General features: G+C 48.1%; 1 protein-coding gene across 1 annotated transcript in view; it reads right to left on the reverse strand.

The window, feature by feature from the left end:
- smyd5 (SMYD family member 5) overlaps nucleotides 1-17,788 on the reverse strand; it is a 55,646-nt gene extending 37,858 nt beyond the window's left edge. Inside the window, exons 1-4 of the mRNA XM_070861035.1 lie at nucleotides 17,690-17,788; nucleotides 11,838-11,946; nucleotides 7,983-8,122; nucleotides 7,168-7,289 (exon numbers count right to left, since the gene is read on the reverse strand). Of these exons, the coding sequence (XP_070717136.1) occupies nucleotides 7,168-7,289; nucleotides 7,983-8,122; nucleotides 11,838-11,946; nucleotides 17,690-17,782 (464 nt within the window). The 5' untranslated portion in view covers nucleotides 17,783-17,788. The remainder of the gene's footprint in view (nucleotides 1-7,167; nucleotides 7,290-7,982; nucleotides 8,123-11,837; nucleotides 11,947-17,689) is intronic.
- Between the last annotated feature and the right edge of the window lie 2,375 nt (nucleotides 17,789-20,163).

The raw sequence follows: 20,163 nt of genomic DNA on the forward strand, positions 1-20,163 counted from the left end.
TCAGTGGAATTGTAATTGTAAATGTGACCATCTGTATGTCCCACCCAGCAGAAAGACACCATCTCTAAAAAGTTATATTTTCATCTTTGCAGAGGAAGGTGGCACACAACAAAAGGGAAAGAACTCGAACTGGAGGAAGCCCGGCAAATCTGTACCCACCGACGCCCTTGGAAGACAAGGTCGCTGCTTTGATGGGTCCTGCCTGGAGAAAAGCAACCACCACTGCACAAGTTGGGCCCACACTCGAGGGAGAGGGTAAGTCCTGCAAATTCCACAGGCTGGCTTTGCTAAATGTTAAGTTCTGTGCGGGCTAGCCATGCTTCGGTTCATGGGGATGTCTCTATGTAGCCATGGAAATTGGTTGTCATTTAGAAGAATGAGAGGGGATCTCATTGAAACGTATAAAATTCTGACTGGGTTGGACAGACTGGATGCGGGGAGGATGTTTCCCCGGGGCTGGGAAGTCTAAAACAAGGGATCACAGTCTCAGGATACGGGGTGGGAAATTTAGGACCGAGATGAGGAAAGATTTTCTCACTCAGAGGGTGGTGAACCTGTGGAATTCTCTACCACAGAAGGCTGTAGATGCCAAGTCACTGAATATATTTAAGAGGGAAATAGACAGATTTCTGGACACAAATGACATCAAGGGGTATGGGGAAAAAGTGGGAATATGGTGTTGAGAGGATCAGCCATGATCATATTGAATGGCGGTGCAGGCTCGAATGGCCTACTACTGCTCCTACTTTCTATGTTTAAGCTAGTTAGTGTCAGTACTATCATTCATCATGATCCTTCAAATGAGCCTGCTGCCTGCGCTGTGAGAGCCTACTCATGCCACCCTGCCCCCTCCTCTGCTACTTACCGTTTGTCTGGTCTGTTATATTTTACAGAACTTGAGGCCAACCCTGACAAGACTGAAGCCGATGCAGAAGAAGATTCAGACAAGGACGAGCCTGAAGGAGAACATCTTCCAATCCCACCTTTCAGACCAAAAGCGTGGGGGGGGGGGGGGGGAAGCGGGAGGACGAACCCCCATTGTTGTACTCACTCTGGAGGTGCAGGTGCCACCCATTGAGCTGTCAGCCCCCTTCCTGAGTGGTACGAGTGCTGGGACATTCCATGGTTTCCCACAGTCCGAGGCTGCGGGTCCCAGTGGGATGCAGCGAGCCGCACCCAGGGCGAGGAGGGGAAGGAGAGCTCGGCAGCGCGCTCCTGAGGTGGTTCAGATGATGGCAATGAGTGCGGAGCGCATGGACCTTACACGATCACTCCTAGACACCATCAGTGGGGTGGGTGATGAGGTATCGGGACTGTCGGGGGAAGTAACAACACTCGCGAGAAATGGGAACGCTGTCCGGGAACATGAGGGAGGGAATGTCACAGGCAGCGGCTACACTGTCGGTGAACATGAGGAAGGGAATGTCGCAGGCAGCTGAGACACTGTCAGGGCACATGAGGGCGGGAATGTCGGAGTTAGCTGCTGCAATAAGGGAACACGCCCAGACCCCGCACCCATTGACAGAATCAAGTGCCACTCCCACGCCAATCCCGACCAGCCCTCTGAAGAGGCCCAAGCCGGGCCTTCCACATTACAGCCTGCCCCCACCCAACTCCCCCCGCCCCCCTCCCCACACACCCCACCCCCTCATAAAGAAGTGCGCATTACCCGAGATGCTCGAAAGAACAAGCTTGGTACCAACTCGAGAAACGCTGCGCCAACGCCTGCGGGCAGGGGTGGAGTTACCAAGACTAAGCGCAGCGGGCGGTCTTAGGATAAGGTGGATGAGAAATGGGTGCAGCCTTTCTTTGCTGCTGCTGTTGTTATTATTGTTGTTGTTACTATTGTAACTGTTGTTCTCAAATTAAAAGTTTTTTGTAAGTGATGTAAATTTACAAGTTTAAACGTTTGTAAGTGCTCTTAAAGTTTGTAAATAAGCTTAATTGAAAACTTTAACGTTTGATACAAAAATATTTTTATTAAAGTTAAGTCCAAACAAGTGTTTGTTAAACTTTTGAATAAAAAATATTTTAAATTATAGAAGAATCATTTCCATTATTTGTTCCATTAAAAACATAGAAACATAGAAAATAGGTGCAGGAGTAGGCCATTCGGCCCTTCGAGCCTGCACCGCCATTCAATAAGATCATGGCTGATCATTCCCTCAGTACCCCTTTCCTGCTTTCTCTCCATACCCCTTGATCACTTTAGCCGTAAGGGCCATATCTAACTCCCTCTTGAATATATCCAATGAACTGGCATCAACAACTCTCTGCGGCAGGGAATTCCACAGGTTAACAACTCTCTGAGTGAAGAAGTTTCTCCTCATCTCAGTCCTAAATGGCCTACCCCTTATCCTAAGACTGTGTCCCCTGGTTCTGGACTTCCCCAACATCGGGAACATTCTTCCTGCATCTAACCTGTCCAGTCCCGTCAGAATTTTATATGTTTCTATGAGATCCCCTCTCATCCTTCTAAACTCCAGTGAATACAGGCCCAGTCGATCCAGTCTCTCCTCATATGTCAGTCCTGCCATCCCGGGAATCAGTCTGGTGAACCTTCGCTGCACTCCCTCAATAGCAAGAACGTCCTTCCTCAGACTAGGAGACCAAAACTGAACACAATATTCCAGGTGAGGCCTCACCAAGGCCCTGTACAACTGCAGTAAGACCCCCCCCTGCTCCTATACGCAAATCCCCTCGCTATGAAGGCCAACATACCATTTGCCTTCCTCACCACCTGCTGAACCTGCATGCCCACTTTCAATGACCGATGTTCCATGACTCCCAGGTCTCGCTGCACCTCCCCTTTTCCTAATCTTCCTAATAGCACAGCACAACATTGCGGAACAGGTTCAAACAGTAAACATGGCCCATGTGGAATAGTTGTCGTTGAGCCTTCAGGCAGCAAAGCGTTCACGGATGAGCTGCTGGCGCAAGGCTCGAGCAATCCTTAAAGGGGCACGACGGCCCCCTCTCCTCCACCGTCGTGCTCCGGGTTCAGGTAGTTGCATGGCTTTCTCATCCTCCTCCTCCTCATCATCAGCCACTCTCACCTCAGTTGGGTCTTTTACTTCCAGCTGCTGCTTCCTCATGAAGGATAAGTTATGCAGCACACAACAGTGAAGTGACCGACAATCTCAGGGGGTATTGCAAGTAGCCTCTGGAATGGGCCAGCCATCGGAAACGCTGTTTCAAGACACCAATGGTCCTCTCTATGATGCTGCACATCGCAATGTGCGACATGTTGTATTCCCGGTCAGCTTCTGTCCGGGTATGTGTAGGGGCGTCATGAGCCAGGTGGCGAGGCTATACCCTCTGTCTCCCAGTAGCCAGTTCTGCCCTTTTGACTGCTGCTGAAACATGTCAGATATAGCGCTCTCGCGCAGGATGAACGCAGCATGGGTGCTCCCAGGGTATCTCGCATCAACTGACATGATACGATGCATGTCGTCACACACGAGCTGCACCATTAATGGAGTGGAAGCCTTTTCTGTTCCTGTACATCTCGGAATCCTCCAAAACTGCTCGCAAGGCGATGTGGGTACAATCAAAGCAGCCCTGTACTTTTGGGAAGCCAGCAATCCTGGAGAAGCCCACCGCCCTGTTACGCATTGCCTGGGCGGTCATGGGGAACTTTATATAGTCATTCCTCCGGGCATATAGTGCAGCAGTCACCTGCCGAATGCAGATATGTGTTGCATGTTGAGAAATGGCGCACACATCCCCAGTTGTGGTCTGGAACGATCCAGATGCATAGAATTAAAGTGCAGCTGTAACCTTCACTTCAACTGACAAAGCAGTCCTCCTTTTGCTTCTAGGGTGCAGGTCCTGATGCTTCTAGGGTGAGTTTTATTAACTCTCAGATCTCGGTTACAACTTCTTTGCGGAAACGCAGCCTTCTCACACAGTCTGCATCACTCAGGTGCAGGTCTGAACGCCTGCATCGCTATACATGACGTGGGTAAGGCCTCCTGCTCATCATCCTATGTGCTCTGAGGTGCCTCAGGTGATGCCGTCTAATCAATCGTCTCCTCCGCAGCACCATCATGCACAAGCCTTGCATGAGGTATGGCACTGTCAATACTGCCCCCATAATTTAATTGCAGCTTTGCAAGGAAGCCCAAAACAGCAAGACAAAGCACTCACACCTTCTTTCCTCTCTCCCTCCAAGGTGCCCGTCCTAGTATGGACCACACCCTGGTGTGCGCATGCGCAATAGGCTTGCTTAGAATGGGAAGCTAGGCATTCAATGAAGACATTTGGAGCAACAAAGTCTGATGCAATTCTTTAATTTTAGACTTTTTTCAAAGCATCACCCCACCGCCTAACGTCTGCTCACCGGGCTCAAGGGTCGGAGCGTCGGGGCTCGGCTTCCCCACCCCACCCCACGACCGGGCTTCTTATGAAGCTGCTGAAAGGCCGAAGGGTTCTCATCCCTTATGTAAGTGGCTGACAGTTCAGTTCAGCTTTCACCCCAGCCTCCGCCCCCCCCCCAGGCTTCTTTTGAAGCCAAGTCCTGAGCCCCTGTGTCCGGGGGAGGGAGCGATTCTGCCGGCTGATGCTCCAACCCTCGAGCCCAGTGAGGAGACGGTCAGTGGTGGGCTGGTACTTGCAAAAAAATTTTAAAATGAAAGAATTGCATTAGGACTTCCAATTTCTCCTTTTTGAGTTTGAAACAATTCAGATTCATGATACACATTCTTCGCCTTCTTGACTCCCTCCAAAACTTTGCCTGAAAACAACGGCATCTTTCTGCACCCATTTTTTAACGTGCGCTGCTTTTTCTTTAATGTCCAGAAGGTTTTTCGGGAGTGGTCACATACGCCACCCCAGGAATAATACAAGTTGGCCAAACTTGCTTAAATGCAAAAAAACTGGCGCAGACATCAGGTTACGCCCCCATGATGCAAAAAAATCCTAACCTAAAAAAGTCGTAGCTAACTGAGTTACGCTGGCGCAGAAACTTTGGGGAAACTTGGAGATTTTAATTTATGCCCAAAAAACGGTGCAGATAATTGGAGGAAATTGAGCCGAAAGTTTCCATTATAAATAACATAGCAGAAATTTAAAATGGGAAAAATTGGCAGCAAGTGCGTCGATACATAAATCTTTATTATATCATTTATAAAATATTTTGGGTTTTTTTACTGCTGGTTTTCCTCGTTTCCTGAGCGCAGAGAGTGTGGCTCAAAACTGAAGCCACCGCCCTGCAATTATCTCACTCAAGCGGCCGCTCTCAGTGTCTGAGGGTGCCGTCAAGCTGCTCGACCATGGACGGCATCATAGCCTAGCCGAATCCTGCTCTCAAACGGCCTCCACTCACAGGCACCTTCGAGCCAAGGATCAGGGGCAGGAACCATGCCTGATTTATTCCTCCATTTCCCCCCCCCCCCCCCGAACCTGGCTCATCGAGGGTCGCCGAGGCCCACACCCCTCCCTCCCCCACACACAATAGGTTTTAGGCCCCGCACCTCAGGAAGGATACACTGGCCCTTGGAGAGGGTGCAGCGCAGGTTCACCAGAAAGATACTGGGCCTAAAAGGGTTAAATTATGGAGGACAGGTTGCATAGGCTTGTATTCACTTGAGTTTAGAAGATTAAGGGGTGATCTAATTGAGGTGTTTAAGATGATTAAAGCCGTTGATGGGGTTGATCGAGAGAAACTATTATCTCTGGTGGGGGGAGTCCAGAACAAGGGGGCGTCACCTTAAAATTAGAGCCAGGCCGTTCAGGGTGATGTCAGGAAGCACTTCTTCACACAAAGGGCAGTGGGAATCTGGAACTCTCTCCCTCTAAAAGCCTGTGGATCAAGCACGATAAATCCACCTAGTCAACATCACCTGCACCCAGAGAACAACATGTTTTTAAAGTGTCCGTGTCTGGGCCTGTCTGAGGGCTTGTTGCAGCTGAGAGTGGATGCTGGGGATCAATTGAAATTTCTAAGACTGAGATCGCGAGATTTTTGTTGGGTAAGGTTATCAAGAGATATGGAGCTAAATGGAGTTGAGATACAGATCAGCCGTGATCTAATTGAGTGGCGGAACAGGCTCGAGGGGCTGAATGGCTCGATAAATGTTTCCTCTTCTTGTAAGGATCCAATTCCTTTCTTAAAGTTACTATGCAATCTGCTTCCACCCGCCCTTTCAGGCTTTCAAAAGGGAATTGGATAAGTACCAGAAGGTAAAAAATTTGCAGGGCTGCGGGGAAAAGGCAGAGGGACTGGGACTAGCTGAGGTGCTCTTGCAGAGAGCCAGCATGGGCTCAACGGGCCGAATGGCCTCCTACTGTGCTGTAACCATTCTATAAGTTTGTTCCAAATTAATCCTTGGAATGTGCGCATTGCTGGCAAGGCCAACATTTAGTTCCCATCCCTAATCACCCTTCAGTGAGCCATCTCTTGAACTGCTGTGTGTTTGATACAAACTGCGTGTCTCGCTCGGCCACTTCAGAGGGCAGTTAAGAATCAACCACGTTGGTCTGGGACTGGAGTCACTTATAGGCCCACAACATAAGAATTAGGAGCAGGAGTAGGTCATCATGCCCCCCGAGCCTGCTCCGCCATTCAATAAGATCATGGCTGATCCGATCATGGACTCAGCTCCACTTCCCTGCCCGCTCCCCATAACCCTTTACTCCCTTATCGCTCAAAAATCTGCCTATCTCCGCCTTAAAGATATTCAATGACCCAGCCTTCACAGCTCTCTGGGGCAGAGAATTCCACAGATTTACAACCCTCGGAGAGAAGAAATTTCTCATCTCAGTTTTAAATGGGCGACTGCTTATTCTTAAACTATGCCCCTAGTTCTAGATTCCCCCATGAGTAGAAACATCCTCTCTGCATCCACCTTGTTGAGCCCCTTCAATATCTTATATGTTTGAATAAGACCGGGTAAGGACAGCAGTGAACCAGTTGGGTTTTTACGATAATTCGACAGCTTTATGATCACTTTTACTGACGCCAGCCTTTTATTCCCCAATTTAAAAAAAAACTGAGTTCAAAATCTCAAACTGCCCTGCTGGGATTTGAACCCACGTTATCTGGATTATTATAGTCCATGCCTCTGGATTACTGGCCCAGCAACATGACCACTAGGACACCATACCTGGAATTGGGGGGCACGGCAGGCTCACATCGCGAGTGAGGACAGACTGGCAGATACTCACCTCCATGCTTCCTGCAGCTTGTTCAGTGGATGCTGGGGATCATCTGTCGAGGGCCCAAGGCACAGAACCTGGTGGTACTGCTTCAAGGCAGCCTGCCTGCACTCAACGCTGCAGTATAACACCTGGAGGGCAATGTATCGCCGGTTAGAGTGTCCGTACTGCGTCCCACAGCCCCTCCCCCACTGTTAGGGGTCCGCACACCATCACACAGCCCTCCCCCCGCTGTTAGAGGGTCCGCACACCATCACACAGCCCCCTCCCCACAGTTAGAGGGTCCGCATCACCATACACAGCCTCTCCCCCACTGTTAGAGGGTCCACATCACCATCCACAGCCCCTCCCCCACTGTTCGGGGTCTGCACACCATCACACAGGCCCTCCCCCGCTGCTGGGGGTCCGCACTCCGTCCCACAGCCCCCTCCCCACTGTTAGGGGTCCGCACACTGTCACACAGCCCCTCCCCCACCGTTAGAGGGTCCGCACACCGTCCCACAGTCCCTCCCCCACTGTTAGGGGTCCGCACACCGTCCCACAGCCCCTTCCCCACTGTTAGGGGTCCGCACACCGTCCCACAGCTCCTCCCCCACTGTTAGGGGTCCGCACACCGTCCCACAGCCCCTCCCCCACTGTTAGGGGTCCACATTGGATCTCCCTGGTATTGGGGGGGGGTTTAGAGAAGATTCCGTCACGTGCCACCCGTACAGCGCTACCCCCGTCCCACGTGAGCCACACTGTGAACACGGGTTATTCCAGCACTGATAAACCGATGGTGGTGAGATCGTGCTTCTCTGGCACTGAGGTGGGATGTCCCTTACCAGGCACGCGGGGCAGGTAACCAGGAGCTCCTTCCGTACGCAGCACTGCTCCGGGTACGGGAGAATCAGGCTGGGGTTCCCCGACAGTCTCCGGCTGTTCTCCTCTGCCGTTTCCAGCGACCTCATACAGTAGTCACACGCTGGAGAGAGAGTCAACCAAGTGAAGGCGCTGTGTACATCGTAATGCTCCCTCTACACTGTCCCATCAAACAATCCCAGGGGCAGGTACAGCATGGGCTAGATACAGAGTAAAGCTCCCTCTACACTGTCCCATCAAACACTCCCAAGGCAGGTACAGCATGGGTTAGATACAGAGTAAAGCTCCCTCTACACTGTCCCATCAAACAATCCCAGGGGCAGGTACAGCATGGGTTAGATACAGAGTAAAGCTCCCTCTACACTGTCCCATCAAACACTCTCAGGGCAGGTACAGCACGGGTTAGATACAGAGTAAAGCTCCCTCTACACTGCTTCTGCTCACTACCAAGTGTATCTATATGGAAGGTGTGCCTGTGGAGAGCTGGTGGGGACAGGAACTGGCGTGACCCTCCTCAAATGAAAACCCTGCTCTGGTTCCCCGTCTGAGCTCTGCAGGATGAGTAACCACAGGGGCGGGGCGCAACAGATTGACTCTGGATCAGTTCCTATGGAGTGGAGGGTAGCCAATGTAACCCCACTTTTTAAAAAAGGAGGAAGAGAGAAAACAGGGAATTATAGACCGGTTAGCCTGACGTCAGTAGTGGGTAAAATGATGGAATCAATTATTAAGGATGTCATAGCAGCGCATTTGGAAAGAGGTGACATGATAGGTCCAAGTCAGCATGGATTTGTGAAAGGGAAATCATGCTTGACAAATCTTCTAGAATTTTTTGAGGATATTTCCAGTAGCGTGGACAAGAGACAACCAGTTGATGTGGTGTATTTGGTCTTTCAGAAGGTTTTCGACAAGGTCTCACACAAGAGATTAATGTGCAAAGTTAAAGCACATGGTATTGGGGGTAGTGTGCTGACGTGGATTGAGAACTGGTTGGCAGACAGGAAGCAAAGAGTAGGAGTAAATGGGTACTTTTCAGAATGGCAGGCAGTGACTAGTGGGGTACCGCAAGGTTCTGTGCTGGGGCCCCAGCTGTTTACATTGTACATTAATGATTTAGACGAGGAGATTAAATGTAGTATCTCCAAATTTGCGGATGACACTAAGTTGGGTGGCAGTGTGAGCTGCAAGGAGGATGCTATGAGGCTGCAGAGTGACTTGGATAGGTTAGGTGAGTGGGCAAATGCATGGCAGATGAAGTATAATGTGGATAAATGTGAGGTTATCCACTTTGGTGGTAAAAACAGAGAGACAGACTATTATCTGAATGGTGACAGATTAGGAAAAGGGGATGTGCAACGAGACCTGGGTGTCATGGTACATCAGGCATTGAAGGTTTGCATGCAGGTACAGCAGGCGGTTAAGAAAGCAAATGGCATGTTGGCCTTCATAGCGAGGGGATTTGAGTACAGAGGCAGGGTTGTATTGCTACAGTTGTACAGGGCCTTGGTGAGGCCACACCTGGAGTATTGTGTACAGTTTTGGTCTCCTAACCTGAGGAAGGACATTCTTGCTATTGAGGGAGTGCAGCGAAGGTTCACCAGACTGATTCCCGAGATGGCGGGACTGACATATCAAGAAAGACTGGATCAACTGGACTTGTATTCACTGGAGTTCAGAAGAGTGAGAGGGGATCTCATAGAAACGTTTAAAATTCTGACGGGTTTAGACAGGTTAGATGCAGGAAGAATGTTCCCAATGTTGGGGAAGTCCAGAACCAGGGATCACAGTCTAAGGATAAGGGGTAAGCCATTTAGGACCGAGATGAGGAGAAACTTCTTCACCCAGAGAGTGCTGAACCTGTGGAATTCTCTACCACAGAAAGTAGTTGAGGCCAATTCACTAAATATATTCAAAAAGGAGTTAGATGTAGTCCTTACTACTAGGGGGATCAAGGGGTATGGCGAGAAAGCAGGAATGGGGTACTGAAGTTGCATGTTCAGCCATGAACTCATTGAATGGTGGTGCAGGCTCGAAGGGCCGAATGGCCTACTCCTGCACCTATTTTCTATGTTTCTATGTGTGGGTCCTCTTCCCTGAAAGACATTCATGAACCAGACGGGTTTTATGACAATCCAATAGCTTTTTAATGGCCTCTTTATCTGAAGCAAGGGTTGGAAGTCCAGGGCTTGGGATTTGGTTGGTTGAGTCGAGGTAGCGAGAATTGAACTCTCAACCTTTGGGTTGCTGGTCAAGCCAGAACAGCTGGGCCACCGTCTCCAGGGCAGTGAGGTGTGCCTCAGCCGACGGATGGAGATTTTGGGGGTTCGGACAGGTCAGAATTACATGACAGTATACCAGAACTGATGGCGGGGGGCGGGGGGATCAGTGATTGAACAGGTAGATTGAAAAGAGTAGACTGGGGGGTGACCTGATAGAGGTCTTTAAGATTATGAAAAGTCGTGATAAGTTAGGTGTAGAGAAGATGTTTCCACTTATGGGGCAGACCAGAACTCGGGGCCATCAATATAAGACAGTCATTGATTAATCCAATTCAGGGGAAGTTTCTTTACCCAGAGAGTGGTGAGAATTTGGAACTCGCCACAGCAGGGAGTGGTTGTGCCAAATAGCATAGATGCATTTAAGGGGAAGCTAGCTAAACACAAGGGAGAAAGGAATAGAGGGGTATGTTGACGGGGTGAGATGAAGAGGGATGGGAGGAGGCTCGTGTGGAGCATAAACACCAGCACGGACCATTTAGGCTGAATGGTCTGTTTCTGTTCTCTAAATAAAAGCAAATGGCATGTTGGCCTTCATAGCAAGGGGATTTGAGTACAGGGGCAGGGAGGTGTTGCTACAGTTCTACAGGGCATTGGTGAGGCCACACCTGGAGTATTGTGTACAGTTTTGGTCTCCTAACCTGAGGAAGGACATTCTTGCTATTGAGGGAGTGCAGCGAAGGTTCACCAGACTGATTCCCGGGATGGCGGGACTGACCTATCAAGAAAGACTGGATCAACTGGGCTTTTATTCACTGGAGTTCAGAAGAATGAGAGGGGACCTCATAGAAACATTTAAAATTCTGACGGGGTTAGACAGGTTAGATGCAGGAAGAATGTTCCCAATGTTGGGGAAGTCCAGAACCAGAGGTCACAGTCTAAGGATAAGGGGTAAGCCATTTAGGACCGAGATGCGGAGGAACTTCTTCACCCAGAGAGTGGTGAACCTGTGGAATTCTCTACCACAGAAAGTTGTTGAGGCCAATTCACTAAATATATTCAAAAAGGAGTTAGATGAGGTCCTTACTACTAGGGGGATCAAGGGGTATGGCGAGAAAGCAGGAATGGGGTACTGAAGTTGAATGTTCAGCCATGAACTCATTGAATGGCGGAGCAGGCTCGAAGGGCCAAATGGCCTACTCCTGCACCTATTTTCTATGTTTCTATGTTAATATGAAATTCTATGTAATTGTAAGTAAATATATGGAGATTCTATACAACTGTATGCATATTCTAAGTAATTGCATGCAAATTGTATCTAAATGTCATGCAAATTGTATGTAATTGCATGTTAATTGATGTGAATGCATGCAAATCTGATGTAATTGTATGTGCATGCTATGTAAATACATGTAAATGTGATGTAAATGCGTGCAAATTATATGCAACTGTATGTAAATTCAATGTAATACCAGTGCACTTTGAGCTCAGTGCCACTTGATTTTGTGCAGTGGCCCCACAGGTGGTGGGGGAGGGGCTGCGCTGGGAACGCGGTACATCGATGCGCGAATCAGCGAGGTCCGGTCTGGCTTGGTACTTTACCTTTGTATTTGTACAAGGCGTTCCAGAGGAACTGAGCAGAAACGATGGGCTGCTCCACAAAGATGGTCTCCCCTTTCCTTATAGCCTTACTGGCAAAGAGTCCTTTCCCCTTGGAAACAAGAGAAAGCAAAAATGAATCAGTCTCAGCGAAAATGCAAAACCCTCGACCAGAGTGACAGCGCAGGAGGAGGCCGTTCCTCCCATCGAACCGGTGCAATTGTTCAACAATCTTTTCCACCCCCATTTACACCATCTTCTTCTATTTCCTACATTGTTCTGTAAACATCTCCTACCATGTCTGTACACATTTCCTATATGTCTGTATTTATTTTCTATATATTCTGGATATAGAATCATAGAATATTTCCGATAAATTCCCGTATGTATTTCCTAGAGCTCTGTATATATTACCTACATAGTTCTGTAAATATCTCCTACATGTCTACACATTTCCTATATGTCTGTATTTATTTTCTATATATAGAATCATAGAATATTTCCTATACAATCCCGTATGTATTTCCTATAGCTCTGTATATACTACCTATATAGTTCTGTAAATATCTCCGACATGTCTACACGTTTTCGATATGTCTGTATTTACTTCCTACATAGTCTGTATATAGAATCATAGAATATTTCTTACTACAGGTTAAACCTGCCTGATCCAGAACCCTTGGGGCTTGGCCTGTTCCGGACAAGGGATTTTTCCGGACAACGGGTGGTCACGTTAAATTGGATGGTGCAGGTACTGAGCAAGGGGATATCGGGGCTGACTGGCTTGGGGCTATGAGTGCGGCAGAGAGATCATGGCGAGGGGGGGGGGGGGGGGGGGAGGTGGATCACGGGGTCAGGCCAGCGGTTGCGGGAGTCGGCAGCGAGGAAGGACTTTAATTTGTTCATGTCGGAGTTCTGCGCATGCGCCACCCGGTGGCCGGGAACGGTTCCGGACGAGGGGTGGTTCTGGATAATGGAATTCTGGATAAGGGAGGTTCAACATGTGTAGTCATGCATGTATTTCCTATAGCTCTATATATTTCCCAGAAAGTTCTGCATAATTATCCTACTAATTCCTGGAATCTCCGGGAATTAAAGGTTAATCTCCAGGACAGTGCTGCGAGCAACTCGAGGGAAGAAATTATAGGGGGTCATTGAAGTAAATGGTGTTTTTTTTCCCCATTTTCTTTGAGCAAGTTTCTTTGTTAGCTATATAAAAAAATGGCAAAAAAAAGTTGTTTGACTGACAGTCACGATTCATCCAACTGTGTGAACACCCAACAGCGGAAGCATGTGATGGAACCTCTGTTTCCCCATACAGTTCTGTCTGTCTTTCCCATACACTTATGTACTTCGTATATAGTTCTCGCTATATTTCCTATACAATTCTGTATACATTCCTACGTGGTTATATACATATTTCCTATATGGTCCCATGAATATTTCCTATGCAGTTTGGTATACATTTTCTGTACAATAATGTATGTATTTTTTATATAGTTATATATATTAGATAACCATTTGGGAGAGAAGGGAATGGAGGGTTATGCTGATGAGGAACGACAGGAGCCTCGAGTGGTTGGGCCGAATGTGCTGTATAATCCTATGTACATATATCCCATAAGGTTCTGTATGTATTTCCTATACAGTCCTGCATATATTCCCACTACAGTTCCTTATGCGTGTCCTATACAATACTGTGTTTATTTCCTCGTGTGACTGTGTCCATTTCCCTCAGTGTCTGTACCTAGTTGTGTCAGCTGCGGCTCAGTGGGCAGCACTCTTGCCTCTGAGTCAGAAGGTTGAGTTCAAATCCCATTCCAGAGACTTGTGCACAAAAAGCCAGGCTAAATCCAGTGCGGTGCTGAGGGAGTGCTGCACTGTCGGAGGCGCCGTCTTTCGGATGAGATGTTGCACTGAGGCCCCGTGTGCTCTCTTAGGTGGAAATAAAAAATCCCACGGCCACTATTTTGAAAGAAAGACTTGCATTTATATAGCATCTTTCACAACCACTGAACGCCCCAAAGTGCTTTACAGTCAATTAAGTTCTTTTAAAAAGTGTAGTCGCTGTTGCAATGGAGAAAAAGCAGCAGCCAATTTGCGCGCAGCAAGCTCCCACAAACAGCAACGCGATAACGACCAGATAATCTGTTACTAATGTTGTTTGAGGGACAAATATTGACCAGGACACTAGGGAGAAGGGATCTTTTACGTCCACCTGCGAGAGCAGAAGGGGCCTCGGTTTAACGCTTCATCCGAAAGACGGCACCTCCGACACAGCGGCACTCCCTCAGCACTGCACTGGAGTGTCAGCCTAGATTTGTGAGCTTAAGTCTATGGAGTGGGACTTGAATCCACAATCTTTTACCTCCGCTCCCCCCGCCAATTGTTCTGTAACCCTTAGAGCCCTTGCCTGAAATATATCGATCTGAGTTTTGAGATGTAATAGCAGCAGTGAGGAGAGTAGGGCTCACAGCTAATGGGGAGGGGGCAATAGGGGACACTAGAACTAGGGGACATGGTCTCAGAATAAGGGGCCACCCATTTAAAACTGAGATGAGGAGGAATTTCTTCTCTCAGAGGGTTGTAAATCTGTGGAATTCTCTGCCCCAAAGAACTGTGGAAGCTGGGTCATTGAATATATTTAAGACTGCGATAGACTGATTTTTGAGCCAAAAGGGAGTGAAGGGTTATGGGGAGCAGGCAGGGAAGTGGAGCTGAGTCCATGATCAGATCAGCCAGGATTTTATTGAATGGTGGAGCAGACTCGAGCGGCCAAATGGTCTACTGCTGCTCCTATTTCTTATGTAATATCAATCAGCCTGGAAACCCCTGCAGAATCACTCGCTGGGAGTGGAGAGGAGAGGGAAGCACATCACGGGCAAACTAACCAGCGAAGACCATATTTCCTTCAGCTGGGTAACACTTCAAGCTCCCAATCCCACTGACGTCAGCCAGTGGGCTCAGTGGGGAGCACTCTCGCTCTCTCAACTGTGAGTCAGAAGGCTCAAGCCGCACAAGTGACTTAGGCACAAATAACCTTCCGGATGTACTTGGGGACCGAGGGTGTAGTGAGAAGAAGGAACTGAAAGATATCCTTAATAGGTGGGAAATTGTGTTAGGGAAATTGACGGGATTGAAGGCCGATAAATCCCCAGGGCCTGATAGTCTACATCCCAGGGTACTTAAGGAAGTGGCTCCAGAAATAGTGGATGCATTGGTGATAATTTTCCAGCAGTCTATCGACTCTGGATCAGTTCCCATGGACTGGAGGGTTGCTAATGTAACACCACTTTTTTTTTTAAAAAGGAGGGAGAGAGAAAGTGGACAATACACCGGTTAGCCTGACATCAGTAGTGGGGAAAATGTTGGAATCAATCATTAAGGATGAAATAGCAGCACATTTGGAAAGCAGTGATAGGGTTGGTCCAAGTCAGCATGGATTTAAGGGAAATCATGCTTCACAAATCTTCTGGAATTTTTTGAGGATGTAACTAGCAGAGTGGACAGGGGAGAACCAGTGGATGTGGTGCATTTGGACTTTCAAAAGGCTTTTGACAAGGTCCCACACAAGAGATTGGTGTGCAAAATCAAAGCACATGGTATTGGGGGTAATGTACTGACGTGGATAGAGAACTGGTTGGCAGACAGGAAGCAGAGAGTCGGGATAAACGGGTCCTTTTCAGAATGGGAGGCAGTGACTAGTGGAGTGCCGCAGGGCTCAGTGCTGGGACCCCAGCTCTTTACAATATACATTAATGATTTAGATGAAGGAATTGAGTGTAATATCTCCAAGTTTGCAGATGACGCTAAACTGGGTGGCGATGTGAGCTGTGAGGAGGACGCTAAGAGGCTGCAGGGTGATTTAGACAGGTTAGGCGATTGGGCAAATACATGGCAGATGCAGTATAATGTGGATAAATGTGAGTTTATCCACTTTGAGGGCAAAAACATGAAGGCAGAATATTATTTGAATGGTGGCAGATTAAGAAAAGGGAAGGTGCAGCGGGACCTGGGTGTCATGGTTCATCAGTCATTGAAAGTTGGCATGCAGGTACAGCAGGCGGTGAAGGCGGCAAATGGTATGTTGGCCTTCAGAGCGAGGGGATTTGAGTATAGGAGCAGGAAGGTCTTACTGCAGTTGTACAGGGCCTTGGTGAGGCCCCACCTGGAATATTGTGTTCAGTTTTGGTCTCCTAATCTGAGGAAGGACGTTCTTGCTATTGAGGGAGTGCAGCGAAGGTTCACCAGACTGATTCCAGGGATGGCAGGACTGACATATGAGGAGAGACTGGAGCAACTGGGCCTTTATATTCTGAAGTTTAGAAGGATGAAAGGGAATCTCATAGAAACATATAAAATTCTGACGAGACTGGACAGGTTAGATGCGGGAAGAATGTTCCCGATGTTGGGGAAGTCCAGAACCAGGGGACACAGTCTTAGGATAAGGGGTAGGCCATTTAGGACTGAGATGAGGAGAAACTTCTTCACTCAGAGTTGTTAACCTGTGGAATTCCCTACCGCAGAGAGTTGTTGAGGCCAGTTCATTGGATGTATTCAAAAGGGAGTTAGATATGGCTCTTACGGCTAAAGGGATCAAGGGGTATGGAGAGAAAGCAGGAAAGAGGTACTGAAGGTACGATCAGCCATGATCTTATTGAATGGTGGTGCAGGCTCGAAGGGCCAGATGGCCTACTCCGGCACCTATTTTCTATGTTTCTATGTAAAAATCCAGACACTGTCAGTGCAGCGCTGAGGGAGTGCTGCACTGTTGGAGGTACCACCTTTCATTAAGTCGAGGTCTACCCTCTCAGGTGTAAAAGCTGCCACCACCATTTTTTGAAGGAGGAGGAGGAGGAGGAGGATGAACAACAGTGGGGAGTTCTCCAGTGTCCTGGGCCCCACAGATGATCTGGGTCACCACCACCTTGCTGTTTAAATGGGCCACGATCTCCCACTGCAGCGCCGCACCAAACATTCGCCAAACCTCCGCCTCGATCACTCGCCGCACCTGTGCCTCGACCTTCCCCGCCCATGCTCCTGCCCGCGCTCCAAACAGCGACCTGGGCCCTGATGACGTCGCCCGTTGGCGTCAGCTCGCACTGGAAGTTGCAGTGGTATGCGCTCCGGCCGCTTTTCTGGCCTGACCCCCCCCACCCCCACCCCCACCCCCCCAGCGGAGGCGTTCTCGCGCAGGTCAGCGGGACTCGGTGGCGGCGGAGGTGCGGCGAGTGTTTCTGCGGTGGAGGGAGGAGCGGCGAGGGAGATCACGGGGGAGGAGCAACGGGAGATCGTGGCGGAGGTGCGGCGAATGAGGGAGTGGGGCCCAGAAGAGGCGTGGGCCCGGGGGGGGGGGGGGGGGGGGGGGCAGCCACGGGCCCCAGCCCACACTGTGCGATAGGTGGGCGCACTGGGTCCGTGCAGCAGAGCAGGTCTCCAGTCTTGGTCAATCCTTGGCACTGGACCAAGACCTCGCTCTGTCTAATGGCCACCACACATTAAAATCCACCCACAGGCATCTTCCACCCTTCAGCATGTAGGTCAGGATCCGGAATATTAGGTCCTTCATTGAAACACCTGTGAACCCACGTGAAAGCGGGTCACCCTGAATGCGAGGGACCGCCAATGATGGTGATGTTGACTGGGATCTTCCTGTGCGCACCTTGATTGCCGCGGTTCCCACATCACAAAACACTATTTAAAAGTGTTTCATTGGCTCCGCCGCGCCCCGGGGCCGGGGAAGGCGCTATATAAATGTCCAGCTGGCCTGCCCCCGCCGGCGGCGAGCCTATGCCCGCCACACACACACACACTCCCGCTCCCGCTCCCGCTCCCTCTCCCCCCTCACCCCTCACCTTCAGGCTGCTGATGAAGCGGACCTCGGCCCGCGAGCTGGCGGCCGCGGGCTCCGGGCACAGCGAGAACAACTCGCACCTGGGAGCCGCCATCTTTTCCTGTCCTCTCACCCCTGACCCCCTCCCCCCCCACCCTGACTGGTCGGCCAGCCCAGCCAATCAGCATCCGGCTCCGCGCTCAACAGCCGGCCAATCAGCGCCGAGTCCCGCCCCCGCAGCCCCCCTGGGGCTGACAAACCACGTGCGTCAGTCCCACTCAATTCATCCCAAACACTGTACATAACCTGCCTGTATAATTCATCCCAAACACTGTACATAACGTGCCTGTATAATTCATCCCAAACACTGTACATAACCTGTATAATTCATCCCAAACACTGTACATAACCTGCCTGTATAATTCATCCCAAACACTATACATAACCTGTACAATTCATCCCAAACACTGTACATAACGTGCCTGTATAATTCATCCCAAACACTGTACATAACGTGCCTGTATAATTCATCCCAAACACTGTACATAACCTGTATAATTCATCCCAAACACTGTACATAACCTGCCTGTATAATTCATCCAAACACTGTACATAACCTGTATAATTCATACCAATACTGTATATAACCTGTACAATTCATCCCAAACACTGTACATAACCTGTACAATTCATCCCAAACACTGTATAAAACCTGTACAATTCATCCCAAACACTACATAACCTGTACAATTCATCCAAACACTGTATATAACCTGTACAATTCATCCCAACACTGTACATAACTTGTACAATTCATCCAAACACTACATAACCTGTACAATTCAGCCAAACACTACATAACCTGTACAATTCATCCAAACTGTACATAACCAGTACAATTCATCCCAACACTGTACATAAATTGTACAATTCATCCAAACACTGTACATAACCTGTACAATTCAGCCAACCACTAAATAACCTGTACAATTCATCCCAAGCACGATATCACCCGTACAATTCATCCCAACACTGTACATAACTTGTACAATTCATCCAAACACTATATATAACCTGTACAATTCAGCCAAACACTACATAACCTGCACAATTCATTCCAAACACTGTACATAATCTGTATAATTAATCCCAAACACTGTACATAACCTGTACAATTCATCCCAAACACTGTATATAACCTGTACAATTCATCCCAAACACTGTACATAACCTGTACAATTCATCCCAACACTGTACATAACTTCTACAATTCATCCAAACACTACATAACCTGTACAATTCAGCCAAACACTACATAACCTGTACAATTCATCCAAACTGTACATAACCAGTACAATTCATCCCAACACTGTACATAACTTGTACAATTCATCCAAACACTGTACATAACCTGTACAATTCAGCCAAACACTACATAACCTGTACAATTCATCCGAAGCACTATATCACCTATACAATTCATCCCAACACTGTACATAACTTGTACAATTCATCCAAACACTGTACATAACCTGTACAATTCATCCCAACACTGTACATAACTTGTACAATTCATCCAAACACTGTACATAACCTGTACAATTCAGCCAAACACTACATAACCTGTACAATTCATCCGAAGCACTATATCACCTGTACAATTCATCCCAACACTGTACATAACTTGTACAATTCATCCAAACACTGTACATAACCTGTACAATTCAGCCAAACACTACATAACCTGTACAATTCATCCGAAGCACTATATCACTTGTACAATTCATCCCAACACTGTACATAACTTGTACAATTCATCCAAACACTGTATATAACCTGTACAATTCAGCCAAACACTACATAACCTGTACAATTCATCCAAACACTACATAACCTGTACAATTCATCCAAACACTGAACATAACCTGCACAATTCATCCAAAACACTGTACATAACCTGTACAATTCATCCCAACACTGTACATAACCTGTACAATTCATCCAAACACCGCACAACCTGTACAATTCATCCAAACACCACATAACCTGTACAATTCATCCAAACACCGCACAATCTGACACTGTACATAACCTGTACATTTCATCCAAACACTAAAACCTGTACAATTCATTCCAAACACTGTACATAACCTGTAGAATTCATCCCAACACTGTATATAACCTGTACAATTCATCCCAAACTCTGTACATAACCTGTACATTTCATCCAAACACTACATAACCTGTACAATTCATCCAAACACTAAATAACCTGCACAATTCATCCCAAACACTGTACATAACCTGTACAATTCATCCAAACACCACATAACCTGTACAATTCATCCAAACACCGCACAACCTGACACTGTACATTACCTGTACAATTCATCCCAAACACTGTACATAACCTGTACAATTCATCCCAACACTGTACATAACCTGTACAATTCATCCCAAACACTGTACATAACATGTACATTTCATCCAAACACT

This window comes from Pristiophorus japonicus, chromosome 2, assembly GCF_044704955.1.
Source record: "Pristiophorus japonicus isolate sPriJap1 chromosome 2, sPriJap1.hap1, whole genome shotgun sequence".
Classification (NCBI taxonomy): domain Eukaryota; kingdom Metazoa; phylum Chordata; class Chondrichthyes; family Pristiophoridae; genus Pristiophorus; species Pristiophorus japonicus.